The sequence below is a fragment of the Equus asinus genome, chromosome 3 (assembly GCF_041296235.1).
Source record: "Equus asinus isolate D_3611 breed Donkey chromosome 3, EquAss-T2T_v2, whole genome shotgun sequence".
Lineage (NCBI taxonomy): Eukaryota > Metazoa > Chordata > Mammalia > Perissodactyla > Equidae > Equus > Equus asinus.
In genome coordinates this window covers 6,855,074-6,870,741 of record NC_091792.1, presented here as the reverse complement: position 1 = coordinate 6,870,741, position 15,668 = coordinate 6,855,074, and the positions used below count along the sequence as shown (strand labels likewise).

The following is a 15,668-nucleotide window of genomic DNA, read 5'->3' as shown; positions in this document are numbered from 1 at the left end:
CCGATATAGTTCTATCTGGTGATAAAGTGGGAGCTGCATTGCTTTTTTGACCCAGCCACAGAAGTCCTGCAGTGTCACTTCTATTCTATTCTATTGGTTAAAAAGAGAGTCATATGCACACCTAGGGTCAAGGGCAGGGGACCTAGATAGGAAGTGTGTCAAAGATGACAGATATACAAGTGTTGGCTCGTTTTCTCTTGGGGTGCTTTTTCTCCTGGAAGATCCTCGTGGTTGAGGACCTGTGACTGAAGTTCCCTTTAAACAAGTACAGTTCCTGTATCTGGCTGCTTTTGAGTCCCCCATTAGCCATAAGCTTCTGGCAACATACCTTTCCACTGTGGGCCTTTGGCTTCTGCAGGTTGACCTTAGGCTCCTCTCAGACCCAAGATCCACATCTGGGTCCTAGGAGACAAACACCTTTTCCCACTGTCATTGGAGGTATAGAGCTTGTCCAAAGCAGCCCTTTCTGCTATTTACAGTCAGGGTAATCTAGTCACAGCCTGGCATCTTCAGATTTCTCCCAGCAGAGTCCGCTCTCTAGTCTCCCAATCTTCAGAGACTGTAGACTAAGTTCTTTGAGAGTTTCTTAGAAGCTCCTCTCACCTGAATTAAGGTAAGGGAAAGTACTTTCTCCTCCCCTCCCCCAATCCCCTCTTTAGCATCCAGAGCTCTTTGCAAAGGCATTCTCTCTATAGACTTCTCTAGTTTCATCATTTAGTGAGATGGAGGTGGGAGACTGAGCGATGTTGGTGGAATCAGTGTCACAGACCTTAGGATGTTTTCCTTGTTGTCTAGTACCTCAATTTAGACACTCAGGGCCACTGGTGAAACCCCAAGACAAAAGAGTCTTATATTAATATCTTTCTGCCTTCAACAAAGATTAATCAAGCAGAAATGCCACTTCCCCCATAGTGGTGTTTAATAAATCCAGAAAACCACTGGTCAGGCTTGCCCAAGTTTAGAGGAAGGATTTTCAGGAGTATTTATTTCAAAGTCATCGGAGGTTGCATGGCATTTTAAGAGAAGTTTGTGAGAAGAAACTTGAGAGGGGAATGGAGGGTGAGATTTCAAGAGGGCAGTGTTCTCTTTGTAATCCAAATCCTTTCCTCCTCTAATCTACTCTTTACCGTGTGGTGCAGGGGCGATGCTAAAATGAAAACCTATTTGTGTAATTTCCCTTTAATGATGTTTTTATCTCCTTTAAAAGATAAAGCCCAAGTTCTTTAGTTCGACCTAGAAGATTCTTCAGGATGTAGCCCTTGCTGAGCTTTGAGGCCCTACCTCTCTCCAATACAGTGGAGGAAAAAGGGACCCAGGCGTAGGACAGGAGGAATGAACAGCAGAACTTGCCCTTCTTCCCAAATCACTCAGACCAAATTTGACAGGAGCCAGGAGGGAAATCAACCAACACAGACTTGGATTGAGGTGGGAGTTTTAAAGTTTGGATTACACCAGGCTAGACATTAATAAGTGGACATGACCACCAACCTAAGGAATCTGTGTAAGATGTTAAAATATAGGAAAGAGAGATTTCATAGAGCATGGTAAAAGGAGAAAAACAAAAATTGTTTCATGTTTATACTCCAATAATTTTAGACCGTTTGATGAGTAATTTGAAACATGTAGTGTCATTTGGCAGGGACAGGGCCTAGGGGTGTGGTGTGGGGGAGAGTGTGGAAGATGCCAGGTTAGAGGACAGGCTTATTTGTATAATTTTGCTGGGAATTTGAAATTTAAACTCACACTATAAGTTATCTAGCTATATCTTTTTTTGAATAGACACTCCAGATTTTTAAAACATTTGAATTCAGCGAAGTTATATGAGGTCAAGTCCCTTTTATAGGATTCTCCCCATTGCTCACTGAGCTCAACCACGTTGGACTTTCTCAGTTTCTTAATGTGGCAAGTTCTTTGTTGTCCTAAGGACTTTGCATGTGTTCTGCTTAGAATAATTTCTCCTAAGTCTTCACCTAGCTGAGGAATCTCTTAGGTCTCAAACTACATCCTCTATTTTACAGAGGTCTTCTCTGATCCCTCAGCATAAATTGGGTCCCCCCTTGTTATAATCACGTACGTTCCCATCTGTTTTTCTCACTATAATTTGTAATTATATATTTATTTGTTGCACATCTGATTCCTCCACTTACTAGTAAGCCCCATGAGGGTGAGACTATAATTGTTTTATTCATCACTGTATAAGCAACACCTAGCACAATGCCTGAAACAGAGGGTAGTCAATGAATAATTTTTTGAATCAAAAGTAGATCGAAGTGTTTCCTTGATTATGCTAAAAGTTTCACAGTATTTCTGTGACCAGGCTACTAACAGAAAATGAATAATTTAGAAAAAGGATACATATGAAACTTCAATTTAGGTGGTGTGCAGCATAAATTAAAGGATAGAAGCACAGCTCAAGGAAAGGGATTTTTAAAAATTCTCCAAGTCACTCCATGAGTATGAGCTGGCTACTAAATGTGGAAGAGGCTTCGTTTCTCATGCTCCTTGATTCTACATCTCTGCGCAGCCTTGAAGGACACGTATAACATGACCTCTTCTCATTAAGAGCAAAGTGATTTGTGTGACTGGGGATCTTTCTGTTTTGTTTGAGACAAATTGTGTACATGTAGAACTGAAATGATGGGGGACAACTCTGTTCTTCACAGTGATTTTCAATCAAATAAATGTTGACTAAGAACGCTTTATAAATAATAGTATAGTAATGCACTGTGAAATAAGGAGTGGTCATTGAAAGGAAAAGAAGCCAAATTTTGAAATCAAGAGGTTACTTAACTTTTCAATACAAAGCATGTCTTCATTACTGTCATTAAGTCCTATAATGGAAATAGAAACATTCAGCATTCATAGAACGATAGGCATCCTTGCAATTTGGGATCACACCTGAAAAATGCGACATAGGCTTACGGGAGGCAATTATTTGATACAGTTTTGAGAAGCAGGAGTTAGGTAGAGAGGAGCGTTAGAATAAAAGTAGGTATGGAAGGTTGTAGGGAGGAAGGTTTGTTTATTTCTACCCACAAGTTGAATCATTTCCCAGATGTCAAATCGCTAGCCAGATTCCAGAGGAAACAGCTGTTGACCTTTATTTCTTGTTCTCTACCATTGAAGCTCTACAATTCCAAAACTGAAGTTTCACTTTCAAGTTGCTTTTGGCAGAGGCACTGGGGGACACTCCTCTGCCCCAGCTCTTCGTCTGTAACATTTGGGGCCTCGACTGTCCTTAACAGACGTGTCCTGAAGTGCCCTTTCCTGGAGTAACAAGTAATAGGGCTAACACCTAAGTTTGAGCTCTCATCCTGTTCCAGGTGCTGTGAGCTAAGAGCTTTTGTATGGATTTTCTCATTTAATCCTTATTAGATATTTCTGATGTAGGTATTATTATCATGTTCTCCATATCGTGGGTAATAAAACGGAGGCTTAGAGAAGCTAGGCTGCTTGACTAGGGCTATACAACTAGTAAGTAGCAGAGACCAGCTCTGAACCCAGGGAGTTTGATTCTAAACCTTGTACTGCCTCTCCTAATGGCTGGCCATCAGGGAATTCACTCTCCGTAATGGACGTAGTGTGAGCTTAATGGACAGAATGGAAGATGAATGTTAAATGCTATATACCTGTATTAGACTGACATGCGAGTGAGAGTGCAGCTGCATAAACAGTCTGTATTGCTTGTTCTCCACGTGCAAAGTACTCCCTGGAATCCTGCACCTACTGCGACCTGCCCAAATCTGGGGATCAGACGTGTGGATGGGAACCGGAGGACTGTCACAAAGGTCATTTTGTAGCCTTGTTCCTCAGGTGTCTGGAAGAGAAGGAGCTGGTAGACAGCCTATTATTTCCCTCCTTCTCCACCTCTCATGGGGTGAATCGGCAGGTACAAGCTCTTTGAGAAAAATAGCGGGTAGAAGGGACTACGCGTTCACCACCGTCTCTCTGGGACCTTGCTCTGGACTGAAATCCCCTGAGAACTGCACCTGAGGAGAAGGCTGTACTCCTTCAAGCTTTTTCTCTGAATCATTAATGAAGGAGGTTCTGGGAAGTCTTCGCCTACACAGGTACTTCTGTGCCAAAAATCTTTAAGTTGAGTATAAATAATTGAGTATTTGTTTGGAATTCGAATAAATCCCAATTTGATTTTAACTTCTTATTACTAGAATAGGAAATCCAGAAATCCACTACTTCCACTCTTATTATTTTTCTTTTTTCAGTAGTTCTGAATATTTGAAAAAGGTTATGGTAAGAATTGACTATATAAATGAATATTTTCCCCCTGTAATCCTTATGAAGTGTGAACATTGAAACAAAATTAGAGTTAAAAAAAAGCAGTCATGTCATTCCAATTTGAATGAAAGACTTTTTTTTTGTGAGGAAGATTGTCATTGAGCTAACATCTGTGCCAATCATCCTATTTTGTATGCGGGATGCTGCCACAGCATGGTTTGATGAGCAGTGTGTATGTCTGTGCTAGGATCTGAACCTGTGAACCCCAGCCACTGAAGCAGAGTGTGCGAATGTAACCCACTATACCACTGGGCCAGACCCTGAATGGAAGACTTTTTTGTTTGACAATACAGAAAGTTTTAGATGAATGATTATTTTAATACACAAAATCTTAAAGACAAATTAAAAACTACAGCATTCTTTGTAAAATAGTTGTACCTGAAGTCTAGCAAAAAATGGTGGGAGATAGGCTCAATTAAAGAAATTTCCACAGTAAGGATGGTGTTCAAAGGCATTGCTCTGCCAGGAGAGGGGCCCCTTCCTCCAACCCTAATCCCTACTGTGATTCCTGGCTCCAACACCCAACACTGCCTCACCTGCGGTACCGGCTCTCCCAAGGCCCTGGAATGGCTCTCCTTGATTCCCCAAGAATCCTTGTTATCAGCCCCTTCCACTCCCAGCTCTCTCACTCTTGGATTTTGGATTATACTTCAAGTTGCTATTATTGCGCTATGTAGGCCCTTACTTAAGACTGTAGACTTTCAAATACAGCAGCCATATACTTCCTTTTTCAGAATCAGATCCTGAGAAAGCTAATAGCAGCTCTCTTCTGCTTCCATCCACCCCCCCCCCTTGACAAACTAGAAACCTAGAACTCTCAGAATGAGTACATTCTTTCTCACAAATTGGTTCTACTTTCTGTTGCAACTGCACCTGATCTGTGTTTTGTGTATATACTTAAATCTGCTTCCCACAGCAGGGAATTCCTGAGGAACACTTTTCAGAGACGAATCGACTCACTGCGGTTGCACCTTATCCATTGACCAGTGAATCAGGTAAGATATTTTGTTTTCTTTATTTTTCCCTGATGCAAAGTAATTTAGAACACATTTCTTGCAATATTTGGGTGTAATTTTAAGACAATGCATGAAGCTTCAAAGGCATTTCACTTTTGCTGTGGAGAGCTCAGCTACATGCCTCTTATTCTCTCCCTCTAGTTTTACTCTCTATTTAAGTTTCATTCTTTAGGATAACTTAAAGTATCCAGGGTGGACTCATCCATTAGGCATAATAGGCACAGTGTATAGGGCCTGTGATACTTTTAGGGGCCCACAAAAATATTTTAACTTTATTTTAAGTTCAGAGGAAAAAATAAATGTAATAATAATATTTACCAATTACCCCAGCCTGCGGTATATATGTCTTTATACCAAAGCAGTTATAAAATATAATATACAGAGAGGGAGGCCTCCATGGCCTAGTGGTTAAGTCTGGCACACTCTCCTTTGGCGGCCTGGGTTTGCAGGTTCACATCTCAGGTGTGAACCTACACCACTCATCAGCCATACTGGAGCGGCAACCCACATATAAAGTGGAGGTTTATAGTGGCACAGATGTTAGCTCAGGGTGAATCTTCCTCAGTAAAAAAACAAAAAAAAAACCCCAACCCGCCCCCCATATATACATATATGTATATGGAGAAAGGGGCCCATGAAGGGAAAAGAAGTACCTAAGCCCACAGAAGTCATAGCATGCACTGAAAGTAGCTAGCTGTTCTTACAGCAAATAAACATCTCAACTGACAATCATATCTGAAAATCTTTGGAGTTTTTATGTTTGCGGTTTGATGATCGGTTACATTTCTGACTGTTATGTAATTTATTAGTCATAAGTTAAAACTAGAGTAAAGTGTAAAATTCTGAGTAATATGATGAGTCTTGAACAAAAAATAAGCCATCGGATATTGATCTAATATATTAATTTGGTTTTAATCTTTCCTTAACACAAGTTTTTCTTCTTAAACAAAGTATTGCGTTTACTAGCATTGGTTTCACCTGCATTTTTTGCCAAAACCATAGTGCCATCTACTGGTAGTTTAAAGAACAGTTCCATATGCTTATATTAAGGGAAACCGTGAGCGGAATCCTACCGCCTGTGCCACTTACAAAATGAAGAGAGCCAGCTCGCACTACCCTCTTCTCCTCTTGATGGTTCAGTGCCTCTTTTCTCTACTCTGTCCCTTAAAAGTCAGGTTTCTATTGATAATCTCCAAACTCCAATTCTCACTTTTTCCTAGATTTGTCTTTGCAATTGCTAATTGAACTGGATATCTTTACAACTGCAGGTGAAAATCAGTCAGATTAAGGATGCTGTTAAGCCATCTCCTTGAAAATACCTTGTAGAATTGAGGAAGTCCACTTCTGCCTGGTCTCTCATAGGACACTTCTCTGACTCACTTTGTCTTTATTTCTAGAAACTGCCTTCCAGATCCACACCTTTGGCTTTTTGCAGTCCAGCTCATTTTCCTACCTCTCATCTTTGCAATCTATTCCTTTGTGGAAATTTTCTGCCTGACCTATTTCTGGCTTCAGAACTTCCTGACTGTATTTTGCTCCCCTGGATATTTCCTGACATCAACTCTCAGATGCTGTATTCCCTTAAGGACCTAGAGTCTCAGGTTGGACATGCTCTTGGTCTACCAGTAGTTCCCATACTGGCTACTTATCAGGATGCCTGGGGACCCCTGTTATAAGTCCAGATACCCAGGTCTCTCCCCAAGGGATTTGATTCAGTGGGTCTGCTGGAGGCCCTGGGAATCTATGTTTTGATAAATACCCTAGGAGATTTCTGGTGCACCTGTGGTGTATGGGGGACCACAAGCCCACAGGACAAACTGTGTTCCTCTGAAGACACACGCTCTGCTTAAGGTAGCCAAAGTCTGTCCTTGGAGTCTCATATTTTGCCATATCTACCTGTCATTCTTCTACATGCACTTTCCTTCCTCCTCTTTCTTTCTCTTCTTGCCCCTTCCTAGCTGTAAACTTTCTTCTCAACTTTTAAATCGCAGATCAAATCTCGCCTATTCTTGAGGGGGCAGGAGGGAGGCGATCTCTCTTATCCTCCCCCTGCTTTCCCTTTTCATCGAGCAGAGTTATTCTCTCTCTCATCTGTGCCGCTACATCTCAATTAGAGCCCATTTCACACTGTCATATTCTCTGCCTGAATCCAGATATTTGTGACATAGCAAACCTAGATAGCAAGGGATTTTCAAAACGTGGTCCATGGAGCTTCTGCCTCAGAATCATCCAGGGCATATAATCAATGAAAGATTCCCACCCTAGATCTATTGAGTCAGAATCTCTAGGAGTATAGTCTGCAATGAGTAAAACAAATAGTATAGGTGAGTCTCTTCCGTCCATTAAAGTTTGAGAACCACTGCTCTATCAGTTGCAGAAATTCAACACTTCAGGTGAAGTGGCCATCCCTCATGAACTGCGTGTGTCGACAACACGTATGCCAGGAGGTCAGAGCACTCACAGCTTTATCGGCAGCAAGGCCAGGGCGTCGGCCTCAGTCATCATTATTGCAGTTAATGGTAGTGGTTCCAGTGCCTATTATTATTATTCTTTAATGTTGATTTGCTTCTAATCAGGCTTCCTCCCCAAAAAAAGTTAGGTGAAAGAAAATATGCTTGAGAGCAGGATCTTGTTTATTTATTAAACTGTAGGTCTCCTCCAAAAACCTTAAAATTCTTTTGGCTTAGGATATGTCTGAACCCTATGTTTAAGAAAATGATCTATATAATAGTTATCACTGCTTTCATTTTCCCCTTGTGCATTTCTTGAGGGCAGGGATTGTTTCTTAATCCTCCTTCGTCTTTTTAGCCTAAAGTCTCCAGGTGTTTTATAAAAGATTATGCTCATTTTTCACCTTGGGAGACTTCAGCAGGTAAGTGGGATTAAATATCTTCTTATGGAGCTTTAGTAAACAATACCAGAATCACCGTGTATTCTCTCTGCTGGACCAGCGCCCCATTGAACTCATCTTCCCGCTGATTCTTTAGCAATGCAGACAATATAACCTTGTCAATTAAACACAGGCACATATTTCAAGAAGATAAAAAATAACAAAACCAGCAAAACAATTCAGTTAAAATCTATAATATTGACGAAATGCCTACTATGTGCCAAGAAAGTTGTGAAGAACAAGCCATAGTCCCTGCCTTTGAGAATTTACAAACTGTACATAGAAAAACATATTTATACACAACCACTATCCAGGCAGAGAGGAAAAATTTCCTCATGATACCTACTTTAAAGCCAATTATTATAAAACTGGAGCAAATACTGATAGTTGGCTTTTCTTCTATCCATTCCCATTTTATTTCCACTCCCTTAATTCAAGTCCTCACCTCCTGTCAACGGTACTCATCTCTCAACTAGACTAATGTAATAGTATTCTAACTGGTATTTCAGCATCCAATCCATGCTGGACACTGTTGCCAGATTATTTTTTCTGAGGCATTGCTTTTGTCATGTAATTCTCTGCTAAAAGCTCTGCTTCAGTTCCATCTCATCACCTGTAGGGTCAAGTTTTATTGCCCCTCTTGGCGTTTTGGGTCCTGTAAAGTCTGCTGACAACCTATCTTTCCAGTGTCTCCAGTTCCTTCCTTGTGTGAATCAGAAGCTCCAGATAGGTGATCATGTGCTTCCATCTTCCTCCTTGTCCTTCAAGGTCCAACAAGCCTAGGCCAGCACCTCTCCCTCTCCCAACATCATATTATTTATACTTTTCTGCCTAAGCAACTTCCTTTCCCTCTTTCTGGAAAGCCTTTTCCTGCCATCTTAACACAGCTAACTTCTATTCACCTTTCAGGAAACAGTTCAGGTGTCAGCTTCTGAAAAATCTCCACTCCAGCTCCAGGGATGATATGCTCTTCTTGTGCACTCACACGGCACACTGAGAGTATGGCTCTGCTGTTGAACCTGTCACCTTGCATGGAAATAATCTTTTACATGTCCTTCTCCCCCCACAGTAAATAGCTTGAGGATAGAAAATTTGTTGTATTCATTTCTATATCTTAGCATGTAATAGTGATCAGTGTTTGTGTCTTTAACTGATCCAAACTAAGAGCTTCTCTGGGAAGGTCATCTTGGTCTGAACTTTCTTCTCCAAACTCCAACGGCATTTATCCTATCCCTTCTCACTTAATTTTTGCTAATTCCTGTGTATGGACTCTCTCTTGGAAGTGACTGAAAATCCAACTCATATCAGCTTAAGCAAAAAAAGGAATTTATTGGATCATTAATCTAGAAATCTAAATTGTAGAGTTGTCTTCAGGAATAACTGGTTTCAGGAACTCACCAGATGTTGGCAGGACCTGGCTTCTGTCCTTGACTTAGCTCTGACTTTCTCTGGCACGTACAGGCTCACATCCTCCCCCCATTCAAGTCCAGGGGAAAAGAGTGTGCCTCCCTCTCCTTCTGCCCCTCACTCCTGTAAAAGCTTGGGGATTGGCTCTGATTGAGTCATGTACCTGTGTGGCCCAACAAGGCAGAGAAACCAAATGTCACTCTTATTGCTGCTGAAAGATAATTTAGAGGATTATCTTAGTGTGAGAGCAAATAGATTTACTAAACTGAACCTGAGAATATTGTAGATTAGCTACCAGGTCATGACAACAGTAGATTGACCCAAGTCTTTCCTGCAGCCCTTCCTTCTTCTGTAAAGGCTCAGCCTGTCCTGGGGGAGCAACACAGGCTCTGTGCTCTCATAGACCTAGCTCTCCAGAGAACACCTGGAGTTGCTGAGGTGAACATGCCCAGTCTTGTCTTCCCAAGTGTAACAATCATATAAATCTCTCCACCTCTCCTTGGGCTGAGGGAGGAATGGGGAAAAAGAATGCTCGTTATGAGACAGGAATCAGCCTAAGGAGACAAGGCCATCTGCAAGGCCCCAGGTCTAACAAGATAAGGCCCTAACAAGATTGGCCCTAACCAATCAGCAGCCTAGGAGAATCAGACAGAGACCACCAAGATCCCACATTCCACAGCCTCTGGACTTTCCTGGGCTTGCACATGCACCCTAGCACCCAGGAGTCCACTGAAGGTGACCCTAGCCCCATTAACATAGTAAAAATCACTCCCAGGGGTGGAGAGCTAGTATGCTAATGACAATGTGCCACATGAGGTGGCGTGTTGAACAACGCAGACACAAGCATAACCCCATCTCTACATGCCGTGACAGAAGACACATCCCCTGCCCCAGCCTGATAAAAATCCCCGCAGTGTGGCTCTTTGGGGAGCCACTCGCCTCTCTCTCTCTTCTCCCCTTTCTGTGATTGGCTCCCTTGTGCACAAGCTGATAAACTTTCTATTATCTCACTCTTGCTTGCTGTCTCTCTTGATTTCCATCTTCAGGGAGGACAAGAACCCAATGTGCTGGTAACAATTACAATATTTGAGTATCCTTAAAACATAAGGGAAATATCAAGAGTGAGGAAGAAGCCATTCTCTTCTAATAGTGTCCTTCCCTGAACCATTCTCTGTGACCAGAAGACAGCAGAATCACCCATGCTGGGTCACATGGACACCCCCAAAGGTAATGTGGAGTCCATGCTACTTGCATTCCACGGATTGAGGAGAACTTGCTGCAAAACAAAATCCAGATGCAAATATCACAAACAGGGAAGTTGAGCCTGAGGGCAGAAACAACAAACTTCACAGTTTATGTCAGTTAGCTTTGTAAGGTAAATACTCTTAGTTTTCTCATTTGTGAAATGGGAAGAACTCCAGTGTTATTATGAGGATTTGATGAGACAATGTGTGTAAAAGTACTATAGTTGTCCCATAGGGGCTTGGTGGAAGTGAGCCCTTTGACCCTAATTCTTATAAAATTCTAATTTATTGAGAAGAATGCAAAAAACACATTCTCAGAAAAAAACAGGAGATATCAGGCTGGGTATGCTCAGTGAGCATCGCTTCCCTATTCTTTATGGACAAGTGTGTGGGTTGCTGGCCATCCCCATCTAGAGGAGGTCCGTCAGGTTAGGGGAAATGTCAGTGGGAGTCTACCAGTCTCTTATACCCCAAATTCAATCTCCTAAATTTATAGCATAATTGCTTTGGATGGTTGTAAACATTACCTTTAGAAATCTGTGTCACCTGAATTTGATATTGGGTATTCTAATAATATTTCTTTTAAGCCCATAATGGTTAGTCTAGAAGTTATCAATAATAAAAATTTATAAATACATGCCTATATGGGACTTTGCAAAGTTATGTGACCTGGATCTAGCCTCAGATATTCTGGTAAAATTTGTACTAAACTGTTAATGCTTAGTCCACAGATTCTATGTAATAGTAACTAGGTATCCTACAGTACGTGTTCTTTCCAACACCACCGAGCAGTTAAGTCAGTTCTGACACTACATACCTAGAGATAGTGTCAGATCCTACGAGTTAAGGGCTCAGTCCCACAGGACTTTTCACCCTCCCCACTTCAGATGCTAATCGCAAGTCCGGGTTGTCTCCTGTGCTTCTGACCGACCAGCTGTAGACCCATGACACCCTCCTTGGGTTCGATTAATTTGCTAGGGCGGCTCACGGAGCTCAGAGAAACATTTTACTTGCTATATTACCAGTTATTAGAACAGGGTGTAACTCAAGGAACAGCCAGATAGGATAGAAACATAAGGCAAGTACGTGGGAGCCAGGGTGCCACACTCTCTAAATCTCTATGGGCTCACCAACTTCGAAGCTCTCCAAACCCTGTCCTTTTGGGTTTTTATGGAGATTTCATTACACAGGCATGATTGATTAAATCAGTAGCCTTTGGCAATTGATTCAACCTCCAGCCCTTCTTCCCTCCCCAGAGGTGAGGGAGGTGGAACTGAAAGTTCCAACCCTCTAATCACATGGTTGGTTCTGCAGGCAGCCAGCCCCCATCCTTAGGCACTTTCCAAAAGTCATCTCATCAATATAAACTCAGGTGTGGTTAAAGGGGGTTTGTTGGGAATATCAACACATCTTTATGGCACTTATCATTTAGGAAATTCCAAGAGTTTTAGGAGCTCTGTTTCAGAAACAGGGACAAAGATCGAATACATATTTCTTACTATAAATCACAAGATTATATATCTCATATGCCCAGTTGCATTTATGCAAGAACATGAAGGTAGTCCAAAGATATGGATGACAGGAAGAGAACTCTGTGATTGGCATCCAGAAAGTGCCAAGCTATGATCTCAGTGTTGCTTCCCTGAAGTCTGACCAAGATGAAAGGGGAAGGTAGTGCAGGACTTCGACCTCATCAGAGGTCATGTTGTATAAATACCAATTATTAATCACAGCTCCTGAGAATACCTAGTGTTGGCTACTCCCTCATACTGCCGGTAGAAACATTACTTGATTTAGCCATTCTGGAGGGCAATTTTACAATATATATCGAAAGCTGTAAGTGCCGCATCTTTGAGACAGAAATTCCTCTTCTAGGAATTTATCCTAAGGATGTGTAGATACGTCTTTTGTGGTATCTGCCCAGCCTGTACCCTCCTTCTCTGGACTCTGGGGGAAGACCTCCATGTCAGAGTCCTTGAGGAGGAGAGAACGTCAATAGGTACAAGAAAGAGATGAATTAGGTAGAGAGGACTTCTGGGCTCTGATACAACCTCTCTGCTTCAAACAAAGAGCCACCATCGATAATCTTTATAAGGAGATATCTGAAAGGACCTGGCCAACTCAGAAACAAGATAAACACCTCCACACACCACAAACAGAACAGAGAAACCATAATCGTGGGCAGGGATGAAGTCAGGAGTCTGTCAGACTTTAGGTCCTGATGTGGCCACAGGGCAGGAGAAGATGACTGGGATTATGGAGAAGACACAAACCCCTGCCCCACGCCTCACAGTGAAGAAGGCTTCTTTCGCAGAGAGAAGGTAGTGGCCATTCCATAAGGACAGGGCACTCAAGTGAGACAGACTAGGTCGAAGGACTAAGTAGCCATTTCCAGAGTTTAGAAACAGTGAACAAATAAGATTGAATGTGACCCTGAGGTGAGAAGGAGGCCCCTCCTCGCAAACACATGGACTAAGAATATACGTGAGAAAAACTGATGTAAGTGTAGGACATAGGACACATGAGGAAAGTAGTTATAGGAAATCTAGCACTTTCTTAGAAGGAGTTGGAGATTGCTATAAGAACCTACTGTGTATCTTTTAAAATTTATTTAATGTGAGTATCAATTGTAATTTTGTCTCTCCTACACTCATATAGAGGCAGAAATGAACAAAAATGGGTGTCCTCTGAAAGAAGTGTGGAACTATAAAAGAAATCATAACTAAATTGGAGTCGAGAAGGCCTGTAAGGGGAGGTCTCATGACCTACCACATATGGTCAATTACAACAAACAGGAAGAAACCCAGGGCTTGCATCTTGGACAGGAAGTAAAACTATTTTACTACTGAATGAAGACTTCTCTCCCCACCTGGCAACAGCCCAGCCAAAGAGGAACACAGCAGCTCAGCCAATGAGAAGCCATTGCTGCTGGGAACTGTTACTTTCCCCCAATGGACTTTCTTTTAGAAGCCCCCTCCCTACTCTCCTTTTTCTCTCTAAAGGCAGCTTGCCTTCCTTGTTTGTTGGATTTGCCTATGGTTTGCCACAGCATGCACATCCCAAATTGCAATTCTTTTGGCTATTCCTGAAGAAATTCGGTTTGAGGCTTTTCAAGTCAACGGAAGCAACTGAGACAGCAATTTCTCGTGATTTTACAACCCCCACATATCAGTTCCTCATGAGGCCAATTACATGAGGTTGTGGGTTTGGTGCAGTAATCCTGGATCCTTATATTAAGTTGCACTTCTCTACTTACACAGATTTGAGTGGCTTTTTGTTCATCACAACAGAAGGAGCGTTGGCTAAACCAGGAGACAATGGATCTGGGCTCTAATTTTATATAAGAGGATATTTGTTGAGGAATTCTGCTTAACAGTGGGGAACTGGGAGCAGTTTAAATGCACCAAACAGCCAAAGGTTCAGTAAGTGATGGTGCGGTCATACACTGGAATGGCATCAGCTATTAAAAAGCCTATTTTCAGAGACATTAAAGATTGGGAAAATGTACATGACATTCTTTAGGATGAAGGGGTCTTGTGCTTAGTCATCTCTTCCTCTGAGGTTGTAATTTCTATTATGTCTCACTTCTTGCCATTTCCCTTGATTTGCTTAAAACACAATTCATAGGCACTCACATAGATGAGACGTCATCAAACATGCAGGGGTATGATGGCAAGGGGTTTGCATCACAGGCTAGTGGGACTCATCATGGCAACAATGTAAAACTGCATGTTTTACAGTCTTGTTCTTGTCCCTCAGGAATTCCCAACACTGGGAACTTCTCAATGGCATTGCTCTCCCAGGTCCTAGCCTTCTCTGATCTTGATGGAACCTTTCTCTTTCTCACCAGTCTTTGCTTACTCCTGCTCCTGGCTCCTTCACTCTTCTCTTAGGCTCCTACATTGTCCATGGAATTTCAAAATCCTTTTACTTATTGCAAAGCAATCTAATTTTGTCATTCTTCTGCTTTCCATACTATGTCCTGGGACCCATCACTACACAATGAAATAATCCATTAAGGAACAAAAGATAGTTCTCTTGTCTAAGAAAACTTCTGCTTCCATCTTTTAAATAACGTCTGTTTATTCTCTCTACTACGTCTACCTCCCTCCGCCCCAGCCCCCACTCCCCCAAAAAGAACACTGGGAGATATATAACAAAAATAAAACTGTTTATCTCTGAGTGGTGAGTATTATTTTTCTTCTTTATTCTTATCCTTAAATTTCTATATTGTACGTATAGCTTTTGAAAATCCAAAAAAAAAAGATATTATTACCACACAAAGATGGGGTTCTCCTACCCGACGTGCATAAAAAAGCCAATTATTATGGCATCAGCTTTTGAGAAAAGAATACAGCTTTTTTGCGAGATTGATCTGCAAGGAGACAGGAGGAAATTCCCTCAAATCTGTCTCCCCAATCCGGGGTTTGGGGCAAAATTTATGGGGTGAAGGGCAGGGCAGTCTGAAGTGTGGAGACAGATGATTGGAGGTAAAGAGAAGTGAGGTAATTGATGATCTGTGCAAGCCTAGTCAAGCTTCATGGCTCTTCATAGGATGCATGTTTACAAAATGGCAGTGTTACCATGATCTTAGGGAGGAATTTTCAGCTCCTGGACTTCAAAAGTTCACCTGTGGGTCAACTACACAGGCCCAGTTGATCAATCAGCGGTCTTAACCAGCCCAAACTGGGCAAGGAATCAAATCTCAGTTCTTAAAAAAGTCAAGCACTGGTTACTATGGTGACCCAGGCATCACGGATGTTATCTATAGGGTGGGTTTTAGTAAGGCATTATCTAAGTACTTCTGCAAACAGA

General features: G+C 41.9%; 1 protein-coding gene across 1 annotated transcript in view; it reads left to right on the top strand.

Moving 5' to 3' along the window:
• LOC139044912 (uncharacterized) overlaps nucleotides 1-15,034 on the top strand; it is a 51,653-nt gene extending 36,619 nt beyond the window's left edge. The window contains exons 4-7 of the mRNA XM_070506456.1: nucleotides 3,704-4,070; nucleotides 5,213-5,291; nucleotides 10,656-10,836; nucleotides 13,512-15,034. Coding sequence (XP_070362557.1) covers nucleotides 3,704-3,993 — 290 coding nt within the window. The 3' untranslated portion in view covers nucleotides 3,994-4,070; nucleotides 5,213-5,291; nucleotides 10,656-10,836; nucleotides 13,512-15,034. The remainder of the gene's footprint in view (nucleotides 1-3,703; nucleotides 4,071-5,212; nucleotides 5,292-10,655; nucleotides 10,837-13,511) is intronic.
• Nucleotides 15,035-15,668: the final 634 nt, after the last annotated feature.